This window comes from Paramormyrops kingsleyae, chromosome 1, assembly GCF_048594095.1.
Source record: "Paramormyrops kingsleyae isolate MSU_618 chromosome 1, PKINGS_0.4, whole genome shotgun sequence".
In the NCBI taxonomy this organism is placed as follows: Eukaryota; Metazoa; Chordata; class Actinopteri; order Osteoglossiformes; family Mormyridae; genus Paramormyrops; species Paramormyrops kingsleyae.
Genome location: NC_132797.1, coordinates 27533062 through 27554771, shown reverse-complemented (window position 1 = coordinate 27554771; position 21710 = coordinate 27533062). Strand labels below are relative to the sequence as shown.

The window sequence follows — 21710 nt, the reverse complement described above, 5'->3', positions numbered from 1 at the left end:
CCCCAGAGCAGCGGGTCCCGGCCAGGTCCCCGCCTTTCAGTCTCCCAAAAAGGGAGAGGACACCGGCGCCGTGGTTGGGTCCCGCCCGCCCTGGCTGTGGCTCGGCGGTCGCCTGTGGGTCCTCCAGCTCCCGCTCGACAGTCGCCTGTGGCCCCCCTGGCTTCAGCTCGGCGGTCACCTCCGGTTCCGCCTTCGGTGCCCCGTCGGCTGGCTGCTGTCCCGCCTCCGGCGCTTCGTCGGTCGCCTGCGGGTCCCCCATCTCCGGTTCGGCGGTCGGCTGCGCCTTCGTCTGCCGCAGCTGCTGCTCCCTTCTCCCCTTTGCCTGGGTCCCCTTCTTCTCCCTCCTTGCCCCGTCCGTCCGTCCCTCTGCCCTCCTCCTCACCGCCTGCGGCGTTTCCTCTGGCTCCCCCCTCACGCTCGCCTAGGGTCCCTTCGGCTTCGGCCTCGCGGTCGCCTGCTGCCCCTGCGGCTTCCGCCCCTCGCCTGCCTGGGTTCCCTGTGGCTCCCCGTTTCCCCCTGCCCTTCTCCTCTGTGCCCCCTGCCTTTGTGACTCCTGTGTTTGTCCCCGGTCCCTCTGTGCCTTTCGGTCCTTTTGTGTCCCCTGTGTCTGCTCCTTGTCCTCCTGTTTCTCCTTCGTTCGCCCCTGGCCCCTTTGTTCCTCCCGTTGGTGTTCCCCCTGTGTCTCCTGTGTTGTTGCCCCTGTGCTTGTTGGCTTTTCCTGTGGTTTGTCGTTTGTTGTCGGAGTTCCTGTCTTTGTGTTTGTTCTGTGTATCTGTCTTGTGCCCTGTGTCTGGTTGAATTTTTTTTGCTTTTGTTTTCCAGGTCCTGTGTCCCCGGTTCCGTCTGTCCGCTCCCCTGGGGCACGCCCGGTGTGCGCGCCTTTGGGGGGGGTTCTGTCACACCCCGATCGTGCTGATCCTCCTGTGCCACGCCCCCTCGTTAACCTCATGTCGATTCCCAGTGTTTCACGACTGTTTTCAATTGTCTGTATTAGTTCGATGTATTTAAGTCCACGTTTGTTTCCCTAGTTCTGTCATTGTAGTGTCGTGCCTTGTTATATTGGTGTAGTTCCGTTTTGTTGTTTTTTCCCTGTTATGCCCCTTCGTTTTCCAATTAAATCCTTTTATTTCACCCCATTCCTGCTTTCGTCCGCCTGTTTCCCTGGTCCGTGTTCTCCGTGTCATGACACCACAAAAGACAACCATAACTGGGGAGAGTTATGGCAACATAATGATCGCTTTTTGGGAATCAATCAAGGCGAAAAGATGAGGAAAACTCACAGCAGACGTGCTGCTTCTTCACGAAAATACGCCAGATCACATGTCACGTCAATCGCAGTCTGCTATCCAAATATGTGGGTTCCAATAGCTGAACCATCCACCCTACAGTCCTGACCTGGCTCACTCAGATTTTTTTCTATTCCTAGTTTTGAAGAAATCTCTCTGTGGACAACGGGTTTCAAGTGATGAAGACGTCAAGGCATCTATGACATCCTGGTTTGAAGGTCAAACAGAAGATTATTTTTCAAAGAGGTTAAGGTCATTGCAGGAAAAGTGGATGAAGTGTACGGAGTTATCAGTGGACTATATTGAAAAATAAAACAATTTTTTTTTTGGAAACTCTTTTCTTTCATACTCAGGTAGATCAATTATTGAACGCCCCTTGTATATAATTGAACAAACAAAGCTACCTTAGTTAACAACATGCCCCTAGACCTAAACACACCAAACAACCACAATGAAGAACATAACTTCATTAATTACATATGAACAACGATTAATAATTTGAAACACATTATCCGTAACAATCATAAATACATAGCCTATAATCTAAACCATCAGATGATACGGCTAATAGGGGCCTTTATAACCAATCGCACAGCCTAAAGGATTCTATTAATTTACGTTTATTTTTATTTAGCAGAAATTTTTGTCCTAAGCGACGTACAAGCGACGCAAACAGCACGTTACAAACATACGTGCTGTAGAGGACTGGGATAGGCATAGATGCGCCTAAGATAAGCTTCCAATTAATGCCCAGATACGTGTAAATCGTTTTGGAGCAAGGGCTACATAACAAATCAAGAACCTAATAAGACTATTCAGTGACAGAAGGGCAACATTAAAAACATTAAATTCAGGGAACATTCAATAGCCCTTCTGATATTTTCCGAGATTAACTCAGGTACACTGTTACTCATTAATCGACATTTGTAGGGAATGTGGTGACACCAGTTTACGACAGCCTACGAATTCAAAAGACTAAACTCCCTTCCTGCTGCCCGAGCCTTTTATGTTTCTCAATCTGAGAATGAAACATATCCTGGAGTAATGCAGGGAAGGACTACTGTGACGTTATTACATTGAAACATGGACAATGCATAATTACCCAGGTTAATCTATAAATGACTCGTATTAAGTCACAATCCAGATTAAACAGAGTATGAATCCTACATATTAGGTATGTCCTGGCCAAGGTAAGAATGGACCTTGAAGCGCACGGTGGGCGGGATTACCACTTCTTGTCAATCACCGAATATCTTAGCCCATTGGTTTTATATTTGATGCCCGGTGGGTTAATTCGAATAGTGATTGGTAGCTAGGAGAGGTGCCCTCCCCAGTCAGGGCGGTAGGTCACGCCCACCGGGACGGCTCCCTGCAATTTCGGATGAAATGAAATGAATTGAAATGAGATCTGGTTTTTCTGACTTTTGTACCTGCAAATGTTGCTAACAAATTTCCCAATAAACCTGGCATTTTGGGCGGCCGTACCTTGAATTGTGCCCCGGTAGGCGTCACGGCTCGGAGCACCAAGCAAGGCGTCTAACCGAGCGAGAGTTTAGGGAAGATTGGCGAGTGGGAGGAGGCAACCCCGGATCTCTTTTTCCGCATGATCGTTTTTTAAAAGCCCCTTTTTCGTAGGCGGAGGACGCCATCCTACAGTAAACATGTGGGGATGCCAGTGTTTCAGCCGCGGAGAGTCATGATTGTTCGTCTGACGTTTCATAAACGGGTACAGCATGCCTGGTGGGCTACATAGTCCTTGTTAAGGCCTGGGGGGCTTTTTCCATCTGGAAGTTTCCTCGCTTTAGGTGTCTTGCCAGCCCAGTTTAACACGGGCTAATCACTTTATCAACGCGGGATAAACACTGGATTTTTTTTTTATCGCGGCACCATGAACGACGCGGGCTTTGTACACATCCTGCACCTCGGATGAAGAATTTTTGCAGGGTCGGCTGATTTATATAAATTTTGCAGCTGAATGATTTGTCACTTATTTATTCATTCATTCCCAAAGCAGAATCTCATATTATGTGCATGGGATTGTTGGTGAGCTAGCTGACTGTCCCATTTCCATCCGCGGCTCTCAGCAAAAATGATCAGCTGGAGGCGGTGGCGGCGGATATCCTTCCTCGCCTTCGTCTTTCTCTTCTCCATGTCGACGTCCTGTCTCTACTTCATTTATGTGGCGCCCGGGATCGGTGAGTGATCACTCCGACAGCAGATCCATACGGATGTATTGGCCCGGGCAGGGCTTTGCGGTCGTTACTGTGATCTGTTGCAATCGGTGAATTTATGCATTAATCCCGACCTTGTTTAGCAGTGTCGGATCACCCATTTTACAATTTGAAATCCGTTAATGTATTAATTGCCCCTTGATGGCCCGGCTCTTGTCCGGAGGGTAGGCGACTCCGCGGCGAAGAGGGAAGCCGCATCCTCCGCAACTCCCAGTCCCTGCGGCATTTTGCCGGCCGTGAAACCGTGACATGTTTACGGCCATAATACCAGCGGCACTCAAAGCGAACTGTATTTAGTCACTGTCTACATATATTATCGTGAATTTGCAAGCCCCAAGAATCAAATGAGCTTTTTCTATGCAAAAAGGTTAAACGTCTTCAGTGTGAAACGCCTGATTAGGTAGTGTCACGAGGTACAGCAGATAATCATAATGTAATCCCTAATTAGGGAGCAGTAATGATATAACGATACAGACGGAGAGAATGTGTGCGGCGTTTGTTTTAGCACTACTTCGACCCATCTGTTTTGTGAAATGTCAAGATTTACAATAAATACTAGAGGCGTATCAAATATCTACGCCGAACTTCACGGCAACCTGTTCCTCTGCCCACCTGGACACCCGTACCATCTATCGGGGAAACTTAGAATCGGCAGCTGGAACTCACAGTAAACCTACAATCTACGTTTTTGAATCACAGGCGTTATGCTGTGTGTAGCGGCTTGTAGTTTTGCGCCAGAAGCAGGGTCAGTTTTGTAAAACTTCGGTGCTAAATAGTGGATTGCTTCCTGGCAAATTACAAAATGAACCCGCAGATATTCAGATCCTGACCGATAACTCGGTGAAGCGGCTTCGTAAGCATTTTGCTTCAAGCCTACTTCAAATTGTACACTATGCAGATATTTCAGATAAAGTGTCACCGTAACGATGTTTCTTCATCAGAAACGGGTGGCGCGAAACAGTCATGTCGTAAGATCGCTGTTGCTTGGTGTAAATAAGCCTCAGGACAGCATCTTGTAATAAATAATTCAGGAAAGCCCGGTTTGATTTCCTTACGCAGTTCCCAGCCAAACATACTAGCTTCCTTTAAAGTTTAATGTATTCTGTATTTAACAGCCGTTCTGTTTAGGATTATGTGTGTTTTGTGTCCAAATCTAGTTACACTTAATCCATGATTAACTTTTGAAGTTTTACCTAACGGATCTCTTTCTCTCTCACACTCACACACACACTTACACACTCACTCACACTCTCTCTTTTTTAGGAAAAAAAACAGGGTCTTTCTGCCTGTCTCCATGTTGCTGTTTAATGTTATGGCAGATTCATAAGAATGATCTCTATGCCTCTTTTTCTCTTTAGCAAACACCTACTTCTTCATGGTGCAAGCCCAGGGTATGATGCTAAGGGACAATGTTAGAACGATTGGGCACATGATCAGATTGTACACCAACAAAAACACCACTCTAAATGGAACTGGTAAGCTCCGTTATTTCTCAGCTGGTCTTAATGTTTAGCTGCACTGGTCTCTCTCATCACTGTGGTAAACAATGGGAGCTGTGGTAGGTAGGTACATTATTTTGGGATTAAGGCTTAATTTAAAAATAAAGAATAGTCCTTGTCTGTTATAGAGAAAGACTAGATAAAACTCAATTGATCCCAGGGGAAAAATCTTGTGCATACAATAGAAAGTTACATAAAGTGTGCACACACATATAATGCAAAACAAGACAAAGACAGTTGAAATAGTGCAGACAGTGCAAACAAAATTTTAAAACGGCACAATACAAACGCATAGAATATTCTGAAAATGGATATTAGGGAAATGAGTAAAAATAAATGAAAAACACCAGGGATCCAACACTGCTGGTGCCTCAGTTAACGGATGTAGCATGTATAATAAACAAAAATGAATTAGTTTATACTGCATGACTTGCGTATTTGTTGATGACAAACCTGGGGGTGTGGGGGTGGAATAAGATGTTCAGAACCTGAAGGTTTGTTTCTTGTGTATTTCTTCACTAAAGATTACCCTGATGGTAGCAACTCCAGTGAGTACATTGCTCAGCCAACAACCTATCTTCCTGACAACTTCACATATGCCCCAAATCTCCCATGTCCCGAAAAGTTTCCGACTATGAGTAAGTTTCTGGAACAAGGTTTAAACCTCAGCAACACTGTACTTTTTTCCATCTGTGGACATGTTTGATGGACGAACAAGGGTCCACCAGTACATTGTTGTTAATGTTCTTTCAGCTAATTAATTGTGTATTAGAGGTAATTGAATAACTAATTCTGTTAAATGCATGAATATTGGTTGTAGGGCTGGGCGGTATCATATCGATATTATATCGTGCATGCGCAATAATCACTAGGGCTTCAGACGACAGACGAAGTATTTGGCTGGACGCCAGCTTTTCGGTGCTATACGGACATTAATTTTTGATAATTAATTAAAATATACTGTTTTGGTATACTACGGTTTGGTATACCTCAGTGCAATAGGCACTGAAGTCGCGGTGAAGAAGAGCAGCCACGATATGTTTTAAAAGAGGAGATCTTGTGGATAAACAAGGTACAAAGACGTTGGCGCTGTGGTGGTACTTTTCTCAGTTCAAAGTCTGACACATTTATTAAACAAAGATATGCCGTATTTATACTAATAATGAGTTTTGGATGTCATACAAAGCCTCATTAATAATTTATCCATACTACTAATCTGCTTAAATTATGGCGTAAATAAATGTCTGTATTTCACCAAAAAGCTGGTGTCCGGCCAAATGTTGTGCCTGTCATCTGAAGCCCTGGTGATTATTGCACATGCGCGATGCAATATCAATATGATATCACCCAGCCCTAATTGGTTGTAAGAACAAAATGTAATAAATTGACCTTTGTTTTAGATTGCACACCTACACATGATGCATTTGTGTCTTCTCTGTTGAATTTTTTTTCATGCGCACCGCATTCTCAGTATCGTTTTCGGATCACCAACATATTGAATGATGAAATGGTTACTGATCATTGTTGGATGTATTTTTTGTATTGTTAGAGGGTCCTATTGAAGTCAATATGACTGAAGTTCTGATGGAAGAGGTGGAACTAAAGTTTTCCAAATATGCAGATGTTCAGTCTGGGGGCCACTGGTTACCCAAAGACTGTAAACCACGCTGGAAGGTGCGCTTTTCTATACAGAATGTGATGCATCAATGAGTTCTGTTTGAATTGTTTTGATTGCAAACTAAAGGAAATGGATCAAGCAAAAAAACTGTTGCAATCAGATCATTATTCTAATTGTTTAGTCTTGTATTGCTTCAAAATGTTGCATACTTCATACTATCTACAGTATATGTTACTTATGTTTCTCCAAAAGCTGTACCTTTAGTTTCCATTTACCCATTTCCTTTCCCAGGTAGCCATCCTCATTCCCTTCAGGAACCGTCACGAACACCTGCCAATCCTCATTCGGCACCTGGTCCCCATGCTCCAAAGGCAACACTTGCGCTTCGCCTTCTATGTAATTGAGCAGGTGTGTAAAAATGATCTTTCTAGTTGGAATAGTCAGACATCTTAAAGTAGCTTAAGTATAATCTCGCTGTCCAATGAAGAAAGCGTATCTCCAAAAATCCATTATTTCAGGAGTGTCTGAAAGTACATTTTCTCAAAATGTATTTTGCAAAATGAATCTAAAACAACGTAAGGAGACACGCTTGGCTGGACAAATGGAATCCTATCTTTACACAGTTACAGTCTTCAGTGAACAGTTTGTTTTAATTGGACATGGCTTGGAATCAGTGATTCAGTGGGGCAGTGGTGGCTTTATGGTTAGGGAAGCGCACTTGTAATTTAAAGATGGCAGGTTCGAATCCCTGACCAGCAAGGTACCGCCCCCCCAAGCACTGCTCCTCAGGCACTGAATTAGTTGCCCCCTGCTATGTCACGACATTACATATGGCAGGGCCACACTAGTTCTTAGGCTCATCAGAAGCCAGGTAGGATAGAAAACTTACTGGATAGTAGCCCTCCAGGACCGGAGTTGGTGACCCCTGACATATGGGTTAAATGCAGAGGACACATTTTGTTGTTGTGCACTGTGTGCTGTGGTGTGTCAACAATGACCACTGATCACTAATAAAAATTAAACGTGTCAGTGCCAACAAGATACAAACTGATCTCACTTTATATTCACAATTAACAATGCTTTTAGTTAGTTATGTTGTGAAAAATAATCCATACAAACAACGATCATGAATACATATGTTAACTAGTACAGACACAAAAACTAGTTAAATTGATTACTTGATAAAACATCTTTTCATTGGTTAGTTAGATGTCAAATGCTGTCAGCAGAGAATGGGCATATTCCAGCTGTAGTAAAAAGTCGCAATCATCAGAAGTGGCCATACAGTCAGTCCTGCTATCACACCGCAAATCTGTTCTAATGTGACTGAGGGACAACACAGAGTTGCATTCGTATTTGCATGATTTTCAACTGGAGAGAAATGCTTTATGCGAACTACAACACGATATGGTCTTAGCAAGAAACGCTACTTGCACCCTAAGTCAGCTATCAAAATGAATTATAGTGATGTCCGATTCGTGAATGAATTGTTCTTTTCAGTGAATTGGTCAAACCAGTTTCCAAATGTAAAAGAATTGAACCTTTTGTACATCCACACATTGCACAGGTTTTAGATTCTGAAAATGTAAAAATATTTGACAAATTATAGAGATGCACCGATTGTAATTTTCAATTTCCTTTTTTTTTTCCTTTTCCAAGTGTGACCTACTGATTAGGTCATTTTTGCAGATTTTTCCGATTTTCTTTCCAAGAACTATAATTCACAGCATATAAAAACAAAAATCAACTTTTCTTCCATGCAAAATTTAATTTTCATAATAAAAAGAAAAATGTTAACCGCACTAAGTTATAGGATCTTCACTCAAGTGAAATACTGACTGGAAAATAACAATTAACTGAAAATGAGCCAACTTTGTCTGACATATATTAGTTTACCAAACAGGAACAGGGGCAACAGATTTAAATAACAAATGTCAGTTACTTGTATCATTTTCCAGTATGTTTAAATTCACCAGATAACACGACATTGACCTTTTTTGCTTTTTTTTTTTTTACTCTTAAAATGAAAAAGTCCATACGTTACAAACCTCCAAATAATAATAGCTGCAGGGTAACATATTATCATAAGCTTAAAAACACAGCAATGGTTTAAAATTCACTTCCATTTGCTTTTTGTAGACTGTAGCCATGTTGCATTCAGTGCCCCTCCACGTATGGTATGCTTTTTCTTCAAAAATGAGCTTGAAGCATACCCTAAGATAAACCAAGAGCACCATCTAGTGGGGCTAGAAAATACAGCAAATGGTTCATGATTCGTCATTATGGCCATCACTATTGCCGACCGGCAATCGACAAGTTGGTGTGTTTGACGCATTCAGTTGAAGCGGTTAATAGGCAATTCTCGTGAGACTCACAAGACCCATAGGGGATGCTTATAATGTAATCTATTAATGTATTGCTATTTCTTATTTAAAATGCATATAATTACATTATTGGCCACTGGTATCACTGCTTTTATTTTTTAACTTGTTTCGTTTGGCATAAATTACTAAGTTTTGTAGTCACATTCCCCTAATCCTTTTTCCCCATTGTATATGTGTATTTTAGTACACGATTCTAGTGAACACCAGGTTTCTCAGGAACACATTAGTCAAGTTGTAGCGGGACTGTCTGTCCATGGTCTTAATCAGATGATAATGAAATGCAACAAACTCACAAATGTAAGAAGGGGAACAATGCACAGCCATATATTTTATCTTGCTCTTCTTGATGTGCTATGTCTTCTGTAAGTGCTGTATATCTGAACATTCTATGTTCCTCCTAGGGCTCTCGCGGTATAATCTCGATCACATGGCACACTTGCAGTAATCACTAGGGCTTTATATGACGGGCGTAAACATTTTTATTGGACACCAGCTTCACTGTACTATATGAATGTTTACTTATGCCCACAATTTGGTAAGCAGATTAGTAGTATGCCTAAAATATTAATGAGAGGTGTACCCAAAAGTTAGTAATCTGTGTAAATTCGGAGTATTCTTAAGTTTTAATAAGCATGTCGGACTTTAAACTGCAAAAAGTACTGCCACACTACCAACATCTTTTTTACCTTATCTATAATACCTTAAAAAGAATGAGCTGCCCCTTTCTTCACCGCCACTTCAGTGCTTATAAATCGCTTCCATTATATACCAAAGACAGTATTATGTGGCGTGCTCTGCTAACTGAATTTAATAAACTTAAGGATACTCCAAATTTTTACAGATTACTAAATTTTGGACATTACAATATGCCTGTATGCACAATATGCCACAATATTTTAGGCGTACTACTAATCTGCTTACCAAATTTTGTCCGTAAGTAAATGTCCATATAGCATCTAAAAGCTGGCGTCCGGACAAATGTTCATGCTCGTCATATAAAGGCCTGGTAATTATTGAGAGTGCACCATATGATGGAGTTCCTCCTATGCACAACTGTTATCTGCCAAAATGTACCATGTCTTTTGCCTTTAAACTCGCATGTACTTCGCTGACAGGATGAACAAGGCTTTGAACCCCGCCATGGGTAGGACAACTGTTCTCGATTTAGCCCAATAAGACCCTATAGTGTGTCAGAATTGAGTTTGTCCTCAATTTCCCTGTGGATTTTGAGGCCTTGTTTCCCCATAACACTACATTCACATCCTCCCTTCCCATCCCTCCCAGACGGGCACACAGCCCTTCAATCGTGCCATGCTCTTCAACGTCGGCTTTCAGGAGGCCATGAAGGACCTGGACTGGGACTGCATAATTTTTCATGACGTTGATCACATCCCGGAAAATGACCGCAACTACTACGGTTGCGGCCAGATGCCGCGCCACTTCGCTGCCAAACTTGACAAGTACATGTACATGTGAGTCTGCCCTGCCCTCTCTTTTCTACAGTGACAGTGAGCATTGATTAAACCTCTTGTTTCTGTGGCTCTTTCGTTGTCATTGCAACCTTTGACTCGAGGGAATGCTTAATTTAGGCCACTACAAGACACAGGTGTGGTAAGTCCAATAAGAAAGTATTGTCATGGTGATTTACAGTAGAAGTGTTGGTTGTGCTAAAGTGATAGCTCAGAGTTAGGGTTTGGATTTGAAACAGAGCTCTCACCTCTTGTGTAGTTGTCACGTTGTGTTATTCCTACCAACCTGCTTCCTAAATGTGGTACTTCTGATGTGTCTAGAGGAGCTGAAGTTCCCTCAACGTCAGTCTGGTTTTTGTTCGTGTTTTTTTTTAAAAATTTTTTAGGTTCATATGTTTCTATTGAAATATATATTGATAAATAAATACCCCCCTGCCCATTTGTTTTGTGTACCTTGTGATTACCTGGTGGCTGCTCTCTTATGTCAGGCTCACCACAGCCCTGCTTTGGATTTGTGCTTATGGAAATGCATGACTTAAAGCACTGCCTGACCTTACCTTCACTTTACATGAGTAAATGTAATTCTTTGCAACAGACCCCAAGTGTATGTTATAGTATTAATATTGACCCAGGTGGGAACATCCTGTGTCTCCAGGCCTGACCTTTCAACCTGATATATCTGCTTGCAGATGAGTCTGCATGGATGTAGGACTACAAGATCAGTCTTGAACTCACTGTCCTGCTCTTTGAAGTTTATAAAACGGTTATTTTTTTCTTAACTGCACTTGACAAATGATTTTTAACGTGGTATGTGGCTAATTCCACAATTAGGTGATAAGAAATGTGACTTGTGCCACAGTCTTTATTTTTTTTTTTATTTGATTTGTACAGAGGTACCTTGGAACATGAACTTAATTTGTTCCAGAAGGCTGGTCGAGTTGCAATTTGGTCGAGGTCCAAGTTGAATTTCCCCATAAGAAATATTGTAAATGAATATATTCTGTTTCAGACCCCCAGATGATTGCCTGTTTAATCCTATCTACCTACCTAACTAATGATAAAAAGCATGAACCATCAATATAAGACTAATTCACACATGAAAAAGCACAAATACCAAACCAATAAACATGTAATAAATGACGATTTATGAGCACTTTACCTGTACTGAAGTGAGCTGATGGCAAACTGGAGGTGGCAGGTGGAGAAGAGGAGGGTGGAGGGATTATTGTTTGGAAGGGGAGACGCATCTAGATCTGTACAAATTTTAGCAGGTCTGTTTTATTTGGTTTTTGGTGGAGTTGCAGTTAGATTTTTCTCGAACGACCTGTTCAAGGTCCAGAATGGTAGAGCTGAACATGTCTCGACCCATACAAGTTTTAGCTGGAGTGGTTGCGTTCCAAGATTTCTGTCCAGGTACGAAAAAAAATTAGCAGACCCATTCGACGTTCGAGTTTGTTGGGATAAGAGGCACTTGAGTTCCAAGGTTCTACTGTATATGTTTAGTAAATTTTTTCATTGTCATGTCTCATTCACATTGCTGTATATACATATTTTATATATTTCTTTTATTTTCCTTGAAGAATCACACCCGGAGTTGCTTGTTACATTGTATTGTATCCGCTGTGTGTAATGACAATAGAGGTATTTAATTCTGTTCTATTAAGTTAGCTGGAGACCTGAGCTGTTCTGTTGGCTGGTTCTTCCTCTAGCACCTTCTGCTGGGTTTGGGGTGCTTTTATTAGTACATCCAGCCATGTGTCCTTTTCCCAGGGCTGGTCAGACGTTATGGTTCTGTCTGTCTGTTTCAGACTCCCCTACAGCGAGTTCTTTGGGGGTGTGAGTGGGCTGACGGTGGAGCAGTTTCGGAAGATCAACGGATTCCCCAATGCCTTCTGGGGTTGGGGTGGAGAGGATGACGATCTCTGGAACAGGTTTGTTATCTTACAGACAGTGCTAATGACATAGCTCTTCACAGTTTTCTAAAATTTGGAATTTTGGTTTCACATTGCATTGTTAGTTTTGATTATTATTAGCCGTCTAAAGCTTGAATTTGACACTAGTGTCACCCAGAGGTTAGCTGAGCTGAATCTGTTCAGTCCCGAGCAAAGGAGAGTAAGGGGGTACATGATCCAGGTATATAAGATTCTAACGGGTCTGGATGCTGTTCAGCCAAATGGCTATTTCAATATTAGTTTAAATATTAGAACTCGTGGCCATAAGTGGAAATTAGCAGGAGAACATTTTAAAACAAATTTGAGGAAGCACTTCTTTACACAGCGTGTAGTCAGAGTATGGAATAGTCTTCCTGCTAGTGTAGCGGAAGCTAAAACCCTGGGTTCCTCTAAATCAGAGCTAGATAAGATTTTAACAACTCTGAGCTATTAGTTAAGTTCTCCCCAAACGAGCTTGATGGGCCGAATGGCCTCCTCTCGTTTGTAAATTTCTTATGTTCTTTTCGCTTCAGGCTGTTCACCTTACACAGATCAGCCAGACAGTGGAGCTATAACTTAAAAACAACTTGAATACCTCGTGGACAATAATGGATGAGTGTGGTTAGTCGGAAGTAAAATTCAATGTAAATATTCTTTCGTTGACAATGGAAACAATGCCCCATAGTCCTTCCCATCCTTGCCCTCTTTTGGCAAATATGCTAATTGAATAGCTTGTGTTTTGATGGAACTATCGGGCTGTCACCTTCCAGTTTTATGGGTTGGCATATGATTTCCTTCCCCCACAATGCAGTGCACCTTGGCTTTGTTTTGCTGGTGGAATTTGGCCTTCAGGGGAAGAACAGATTGGGACTGCTGTCTTAGATGAACTGAGCTAGCACTTGTGGTTTACAGCACATAACATTGCCTTTTGCTAGATTTTTGCCACAAGCTGAAGGAAGTCTGGCTTGCAGAAATCTCTTTAGAAATGGGGCCAGCTATAGACCACATTGTCCACTAGGTCAAAGCCTGACACTTCACATAACTAGCCGTCATGCTGGAGAAACATAGTTAATTTCGCAGCCTGCTTTGCTGCGATGTTGTACAAGCTGCCTTTTTAGATCCTAGACTATTTGGTTTCCCGGTTAATTTAATCTGCGGGATTAAAATGCCTTTATACAAATGAACCTACAGATTTTCATGCCTTATGGCTGGAGAAATAGCTAATGTTTGCTATTTGGTGTTTTGATGCCATAATCCCACATTATTACGTTTATTATGATAAGTAGCATTTTTGCTGTAGTTGTTTTTGAATCTTATCTGCAATGGTAGCTGTACCCCACTCATTTTCTTCAGACTAATTGCATTTTTTTCCTAAGGTGAAATCACATGTCACACCCCACGTCCCAGTCTGCACCTTCGGGGGTCTGGGCACTTCAGTTTATGATTTTCCATTTCAGAGTGCATTTTTCGGGATTCAATGTGAGCCGGCCCGACGGCGATATAGGAAAATACAAGTCGATCCCACATCACCATCGAGGAGAAGTGCAGTTCTTGGGGAGGTGAGTCCATCTTTACTGGACCTCAGGCCAGAGCTTTGAAGAGATGCGCAAACATACACTTCTTAAAACTGAAAGCCTTTTTTAAAACTCGTTTTTTAATTTTTTTATTTAAGCACATTTTTATGACATAAGAATAAAGGACACAGCAGTATTAAACAAGGGTGAAATGGAGGGTGGGACTGCCAGATACTCAGTCTGTGACTGGTTTACATGAAGTGACTCAGTATGTTAATCAATAGGAAGTGGGCTAAACCAGTGACTGAAGGCACATACCATTGCTTCCTCGTCTCTAGGTAATGTCTCAAAGTAGCCTTGTAAAAAAAAAAGGACAAATCCTAATTCTTGCTCGTTCTGTTCTTTTCAAGACAGGCTTGCACGGCTTGGTCCTGGAGGGACACGAGTGGTCTGGCCTTCATTAATTTAACCCTTTAATTGTTCTAACAATTTGAATTAAATCCGCTTAAATCTGCATTTAGAGATGCTGGGTTCAGAAACTCTTGTAATCTTACTGGATCTCCCTTAACTCCAACCATACATGTGATCCTTGACTAAAATGCTCATGGTCCTTCGCTGTTACATACTTTAAAATCCCATGAGTAACCTAATGCATGAAAGCATTTTGTTGACCCCACAGACAGGCTAACAGCTGTGTATCCCATAAGTCTCTCGAATAACATTTACTTTCGTGTTTGTGAGGCAGTGGTATCGTAGTTTTGATATTTTAAATTTTTTAATATATATTTTTTTATTATTATAGATTTTTATATCTGTTTCATTTGAGATCCGTTTTAGTGTTCAGTGCTGTTTTATTAATTTTTATTTTGGAGATATGTTTCTATGTATATATTTCACTTTTGTAATTTTATTTCAAAGGAAAGGCTGAAAGTTGTGGAGCTGCTTATGTGTCTGATCTTTAGAGAATCCTACATGAATGCACAATGCACATTATGTTAGTATGTCCTCAAACAGTTTCCAGGTATTATTACCTCAGCTAAATAAACAGCAATGGAAAGTATGTTGGAATGTTTTATTTGTTAGGTTCAGAAGCAATATTTAGCATTTTTGTTTCATTGTAGTTTATTATTTTTTATTTCAGTTTATGAACATTTCATCTCCTTGTTTTAGTTTTCATTAATGGTAATAACCTTGTTGTGGGTTTTTTATTTATTTATTTTTTTATGAAATATAAACTTAATCATAGAAGCTATTTCGGCAGGTGCAAGATCTGGGTTGTCTGGTATCTGGATAATCAGCGTGTTTGCATATATAAACATATGGTTGATCCTCTTCTCCTTCTCTCCCAGGTATAAGCTTCTGAGGTACTCCAAAGAGAGGCAGCACCTGGATGGTCTGAACAACCTGAAGTATGTTCCTGAGGTCACTTTGAGCAGCTTGTATAAGAACATAACAGTCAGCCTCTCTCCAGAGCAGGCTCCCATCCCTGACTACTGAGCCGGGGCTCTGTGAAGGGACTCTTGAACCCCAAACACTGAAGATGTGGGTCAACAAGCCAGTTTCAGGCTCCAGCTTCGGAGCAGAGCATAGCTTAGAGGAAAAATGGCCTACTTACCTTAATTTTTAGGAAGACTCTCCCAAAGGGGGAATTCAAGGCTTGTATAACTGGGTGAGTCTGTCTGTCTGTCTGTGTCTGTCTGTCTGTGTGTCTGTCTGTGTGTTGGTTGCATGATGAATGTTCACGCTGGCTTACGACACTAGAATCTACATTTTGACAGAAAATTAGGGGTGGGAACGACCTCAAAGTATTGTTTTTACTGCGAAGCCTTAACAAAACCTCTACAGCAGTGTTTCCTAATCCGGAAACGCTACTCTTTAGGCTTCCTCCCCTCCCCCCCCCCTGTAGAACGCATAATGTTGCCATAAAGACCAACCAATATCTTGGTACTACTATTTTTTTAAGTCTTGTTTGTGTTCTGCAAAGAATTTTCTTTTGATATGTAAAGGAAATGTACTAATTGTTTTTGTATTTATATTTAATATGTTAACTCGTTTTACACAAGCAGTCCTAGTCTCAAACCTCTTGTTCCTCTGCCTGTGTATCTCACCATCAACATGGGTTGCATGACAGCAGACGTAGATTCTGGCCTTAAATTATTTAGCATATTAGATTGATGAACTTTGCATATACGAATAAAACCTTATTTTGGCAGCTATAACTTTTTCATTTTGGCAGATTATACATATGAAGTAAGTGGTAGGTTTGTTTTCTTGGGGTACAAAAATTTTAACAGGGTTCGGAGTTTTGATTTAATTGTCTTGCAGTATCTTCTGCATGCCCTTGTTTATTATTGAAAAAAGTTCATTTTTGCCATTCCAGATTATTTTTTTATAGAATGAGAGTGTGTGAGGGAGTGTCTTTTTTTCGCCTATTTATTTTGATTTATTTTTAAGAATTTTTTGGTGGGCACTTCAGTGGTGCTGGTTTTGCTGGTCCAGACTTGGGTACAGAGTCCTGTTCCTTTGTGCCATTGCTGCTAAATGCCAGAATGTTCCTCACATTGATTCTTATGTGTTTACTTGTGTTTTTATTATTATTTATTTTTTTTAAATATTGTGCGCATTTCATACAAGACTAAAAAGAGCCACTATGAGCACAGTGGTGGCATTGTTCTTGAGGGGGTGCTATAATTGGGGACACGGTGACTTGCTAGCTATTCTTAAGCACTACAAGTAAATAGTAAAAACTCAAATTTAAACATATGACTGACCCATGAAAAGGGTTTTTTAATTGGATCTTGTTGAGGAAATTCTGGTACTTTTCATATTTATTGGTTTTGTTGCATATCACAAGAAAAAAGAGCATGCTCAGTACAGCTGGTCACTGACCAATCGGAGCACGATCATAACAGTACACACTCTGTTTCCCGTTTTCATGGTGTCTGTGACTCGCCTGCATTGCAGACTGGATGGTCTGATTTAGCCTGTTTGTCTGGTGATGTCTGCATGTCAGATGGATGAAAGATTAATATGTTATGGTTTGTTACTGATGCCAAATTTCTTAGTTTGTAGTGCTGCCTCAAGAGAATATAATAATAATAATAATAAAACAAACTCTATATATATATATATATATACTAATTGTAAATGAAGTGAATTGACCCCTGGTGCATATGGTGATATGGGATTTTCAAATGATTACTTTCTACAGTTTTCTAGATTAAGCGTGAGCATTACTGCTTGTATGTTTGACTTGGATTCCCCCATTTCAGGTGGTATGCGTGGTGAGACGGTGTCTAACCAGAATGTCACGTGCTTAAATGTCTCATTGCACAAGTCTCATTGCGTTGTCATGGTACGTTGTCTTAGTTTATTTAAAGAAACACAAGCTAGGTGTTAAACCTCTTTAACTGCTGTATTACAATGAAATTCCTGCTGAGAAGATCCAGTCTCCTCTCCCTTGTCCCTTTTTATGGGATAAGGGATGATTCTTGTAGAAGTTGCACCAAAAATAGTTTGCACACATTGCTAATACAGTCCCTGTGTTTTTTTTCCTTTTTTAAAGGTAAATGTCATTACAGTTTTGTAATGTTATTACGTTTTCAGTATTAAACTGTGCCTTGAGGTTTGACTTATTTTTAGTTTCCTGTTAAATATTTTTCACTGTGTCCATTTTACATGATGAATTGTGGTTTGAGTTGTTTAAACTGCAGTTTGGGTTCACTGCGCTAGACTTATTTTTTTAATCAGGAGTTCCACAGTAAACGTTTTTGAGATGTTTGAGTGGTTTGAAGAAAATTAATACGTCCAAGTCTGTTTACGATATATGGGTTTCTATGTTTTAGGACAAAAAACTGACAGTTTGGTTAAAAAACACCCAAAAAGCCAGTTTTCAGTTTGTCTGTGATGTCATGCTCTGTATTGTTTAATTAAAAGTGTTCATTGCTGAGCTCTTAAGCTTTGTCAGATCAGTTCTTTCTACTCTATAAATGCCCACTATAGATGGTCATATTAACCATTTATATGTTTTTTGGGGGTTTGGGGTTTGTAGTAACATTCTTAAGTAGGGAAATACATATTTTATTATTACACATTTTTTCAGCTTCTCTGGATGAAAACCTGCTACAATGAATTGTGTGGGCTGTTCGGATTCCTCCCTTTTGTAGGCTTGCTATGTATCAAAATCTTCTGTCAGTTGGGAAACTTCAATGCAATTTCTCACCGAATATATTCTACAATATATCAGCCTGCTCCCCTCTAGCCCTCAAATCCCAAAGTTCTGTTCATTTCTCTTCTTGAACAGACTTGTCAAATAGTTTGTGTTCAGGAAAGTCTTAAACAGATTGCACATGGGTGAATACACCTCCCTGTCATTAACGACTGTACATGTACTCTTCCTAGCTCAGTTTTCAGTAGGACAGTTCAAAAAGTTATATTTTAAATGGCACACATATGCTCTGGCAAGTAGCACATTTCATTTCTACTTTGGAATACAATGTTCAGCTGCAAGAGAATTGCTTACCATATATCAAATATATCTCCTTTCTTATGTGAACTTTAAGTATCAAAAATGAGTAAAAAAAAAAATGTATTCAAATTCAAATCTGGCCCTCGATTCCAAATCCAGGCCTTGTTTTCAATTAGTGTAATAATTTCTGGCTCTAATTGGCCAGAGGCTTCACAACTGGCTCTCAGGTAAAGGAAAGCTGGAAAAACAGCAGTGCTCGGCCCTTGATGACCGTGGTTTGAATAGCCCTGCCTTAGGAGCTATAAGGTTGCCCACCATCTCTATGTTGCTATGACCCTCTAGGAGCTGTAAGGTTACCCACCATCTCTATGTTGCTGTGACCCTCTAGGAGCTGTAAGGTTACCCACCATCTCTATGTTGCTGTGACCCTCTAGGAGCTGTAAGGTTGCCCACCATCTCTGTTGCTGTGACCCTCTAGGAGCTGTAAGGTTACCCACCATCTCTATGTTGCTGTGACCCTCTAGGAGCTGTAAGGTTACCCACCATCTCTATGTTGCTGTGACCCTCTAGGAGCTGTAAGGTTACCCACCATCTCTATGTTGCTGTGACCCTCTAGGAGCTGTAAGGTTGCCCACCATCTCTGTGTTGCTGTGACCCTCTAGGAGCTGTAAGGTTACTCACCATCTCTATGTTGCTGTGACCCTCTAGGAGCTGTAAGGTTACCCACCATCTCTATGTTGCTGTGACCCTCTAGGAGCTGTAAGGTTACCCACCATCTCTATGTTGCTGTGACCCTCTAGGAGCTGTAAGGTTATCCACCATCTCTATGTTGCTGTGACCCTCTAGGAGCTGTAAGGTTACTCACCATCTCTATGTTGCTGTGACCCTCTAGGAGCTGTAAGGTTACCCACCATCTCTATGTTGCTGTGACCCTATAGGAGCTGTAAGGTTACAGCTCTGACCATGCAGCTTTGAGTGTGTGCACTTTGCGGTTCCTGCTATGTTTATTTTGAGAGAAGGGGGTTCGATCCTGGCTTGTCAGCTGTTCCCAGCATGATGAGGGCCAGCATTTGGAAGACCTCCTGGTGGGAAATGTAGGCCATGTTTATGCATTTTTATCATGGCAGTCCTTGAACCTTTGAGATGACGACATTGTAGAGTGCCTAGCAACCCAAGAGGCAATTGCCTATCAGCAGGGGTAAACCTGGGAATTTGGGGCCCCCTTTCTAGGTTTGGCACTTTTGCAGAGCAGGTGGGGATAGTAGGTTTTGAGGCCCCTATTAAGTGCTGAGCCCTCTGATTCTGCCCGGCCGTCCATGGCCCTCCTACACCCCTGTCTATTGATGAGGTTCTCATTGCTACCTTTGTTATGGGAGACCAGTGGTGTTACTAATGCATCTTTGCTTACTGTTTGGGAGAAACTGACAGTCTTCAGAGAGGATCTGACAGGTAAGCAGTCTGAAATGCAGAAAAAATGTGAAAACTACAGCTGTGACTCCATCTTTGTCATCATCATCATCATCATCATCATCGCCACCATCATCTTTACCATTTGCACTTACCAACTGTCTGGAGGAGATAAAGGTGTGGATGGAACAAAACTTCCTTCAGTTGAACGGCACCAACACCGAGGCAATCCTAGTAGGAACACCCCATGAAATTCAGGCATCATCCATAACCAGCGTTGCCTTCTCTGGTCACAATATTCCCCTCTCCTCATCAGTCACCAATCTTGGTGTAAAACTGGATTCATTTCTCACTTTTGATGACCACATTAAGCCCCTTTGCAAGACCTTCTTTGTCCACCTCAGAAATATTGCTAAGCTTCGCCCTACCTTCACCCTCCCTGATGCAGAAAAGCTGGTCCATGACTTCTTCTCCTCCCGACTGGACTATTGCAATGCATTCTTCATTGGGATCCCTAATAAGTCTTCTAAGCCTGCAGTACATCCAGAACTCTGCTGCTAGGATCCTGATGACAGTATGGAAATATGATCACATAACACCTGTGCTTCAGTCACTTCACTGACTTCCTGTTTCTGCCAGGATTGAGTACAAGATCTCTCTCCTCACCCACTAGTGCATTTATGGAAACGCTCCTCTTTACTTAAAAGAACTGATAACAACTGAAACCACAACACGACTCCTCTGCTCTTCACAAATCGCCCCAGAACTGCACTCAGCATGATGGGCGATTGGACCTTCTGTGCTGCTGTGCCTTGCCTGTGGAATGTCCACCACAATCTACTGACAGTGTAATTGTTGACTTAAAACCTTCCTTTTTAGCAGATTTTATCATTCCTAACTTTTTGCTTTATAGCTCTTTTTTTTTTAGATTGTTGAGGTTTTGTTGCAAATGTAAAGTGCGTTATAAATGAAATGTATTATTATTATTATTAAAATGCTGAGATCGAATTGCACCACGGGGCCATGGTTTGTAACTGACATCTGCCACCTTGTGGCATAAATCTGAACTTCTACCTTTTAGTTTTTAAATACTGTAGTTAGCATTTTAATCTGCTTTGGGGTAATTACTGCAGGTGTGAGAAGTGCTGCAACGTAAAGTATGTCTGACCTTAGACTGGTTCCTTACAGTCTTGGAAATGTTTATATTTCATTTGCATGTTAAGTTCTCATTAAAAATGAATGAAACACCGAAACGTTCCCGTGACACTGGTACAGCGTTTGACTTATCAAAGACTAGGGGAAAGTGGTTTTAAGAACTTTAAATTCTCATTTTAAGATGATACATTTTTTAATGGGTGTTGCAAGTAACACCCCGCTGAAGTGTTTTCTGGAATGCACTCAATATGGCTGGGAGAAATTCCATTGGGAGTATCTGCGAGTTCTTAAGAAAGTCACTTCTTGAAAGGTAACTTGAGTTTACATTATAAGCCAGTATATATGCAAGCGGTCCAAACCTAAAAGGATTGGCTACGTACCAGCATACCTATCACCTTTGCAAGTACTTGCTTGCTGGTGTTGGGTGTGATCAGTATTTCCCCTACAGGCTGACGTGACAGTAACTATCAGGAATGATGACTGGTGGTTAAATGTGGTTAAATGTGTGGGGTAAAAGTAATTTATTGCTCGAACTTACTATGAACAGCGACGCCCTTTTCTGTTCATGGGAAAATGTCAAGTGCCACAAACAATAGTGAATTATTAGTAGAAAGCACATGGGGAAAAATGGTGAGGTCTACTTTGCAAAGATTATATGTGAGCTGAAGATGAAAGCATCCCAATGGAGATTTTTTAGATGACCCCAACTTCCAGCCTGAAAACAATCTTGTTTGTTAGGCGGTAACAT

At 41.3% G+C, this 21710-nt stretch overlaps 1 protein-coding gene across 4 annotated transcripts; it reads left to right on the top strand.

The window, feature by feature from the left end:
- The first annotated feature begins 2620 nt into the window (after positions 1-2620).
- On the top strand, positions 2621-17889 carry b4galt6 (UDP-Gal:betaGlcNAc beta 1,4- galactosyltransferase, polypeptide 6). Of its 4 annotated transcripts, none has more exons than XM_023823738.2 (10): positions 2621-3230; positions 3371-3481; positions 4876-4992; positions 5541-5654; positions 6566-6690; positions 6926-7042; positions 10303-10490; positions 12296-12418; positions 13876-13977; positions 14343-15241. In XM_023823738.2, the coding sequence occupies exons 2-10, from the start codon at positions 3376-3378 to the stop codon at positions 14407-14409; spliced, it is 1059 nt and encodes a 352-aa protein (XP_023679506.2). In that variant the 5' UTR covers positions 2621-3230; positions 3371-3375; the 3' UTR covers positions 14410-15241. The 4 variants fall into 4 exon arrangements, with proteins under 4 accessions (XP_023679506.2, XP_023679505.2, XP_023679504.2 ...); XM_023823737.2 differs by lacking the exon at positions 14343-15241 and adding an exon at positions 15282-17889 and having other exon boundaries at positions 2622-3012; XM_023823736.2 differs by lacking the exon at positions 14343-15241 and adding an exon at positions 15282-17889 and having other exon boundaries at positions 2622-3230.
- Positions 17890-21710: the final 3821 nt, after the last annotated feature.

What these genes read in the sequence shown, in the direction of transcription:
- b4galt6 (XM_023823737.2), top strand. Translation starts at nt 3,376, where the DNA reads ATGATCAGCTGGAGGCGGTGGCGGCGGATATCCTTCCTCGCCTTCGTC. An exon ending in TTATGTGGCGCCCGGGATCG is followed by an intron (nt 3,482 to 4,875) that starts GTGAGTGATCAC and finishes TTTTCTCTTTAG; the next exon opens with CAAACACCTACTTCTTCATG. An exon ending in CACCACTCTAAATGGAACTG is followed by an intron (nt 4,993 to 5,540) that starts GTAAGCTCCGTT and finishes TCTTCACTAAAG; the next exon opens with ATTACCCTGATGGTAGCAAC.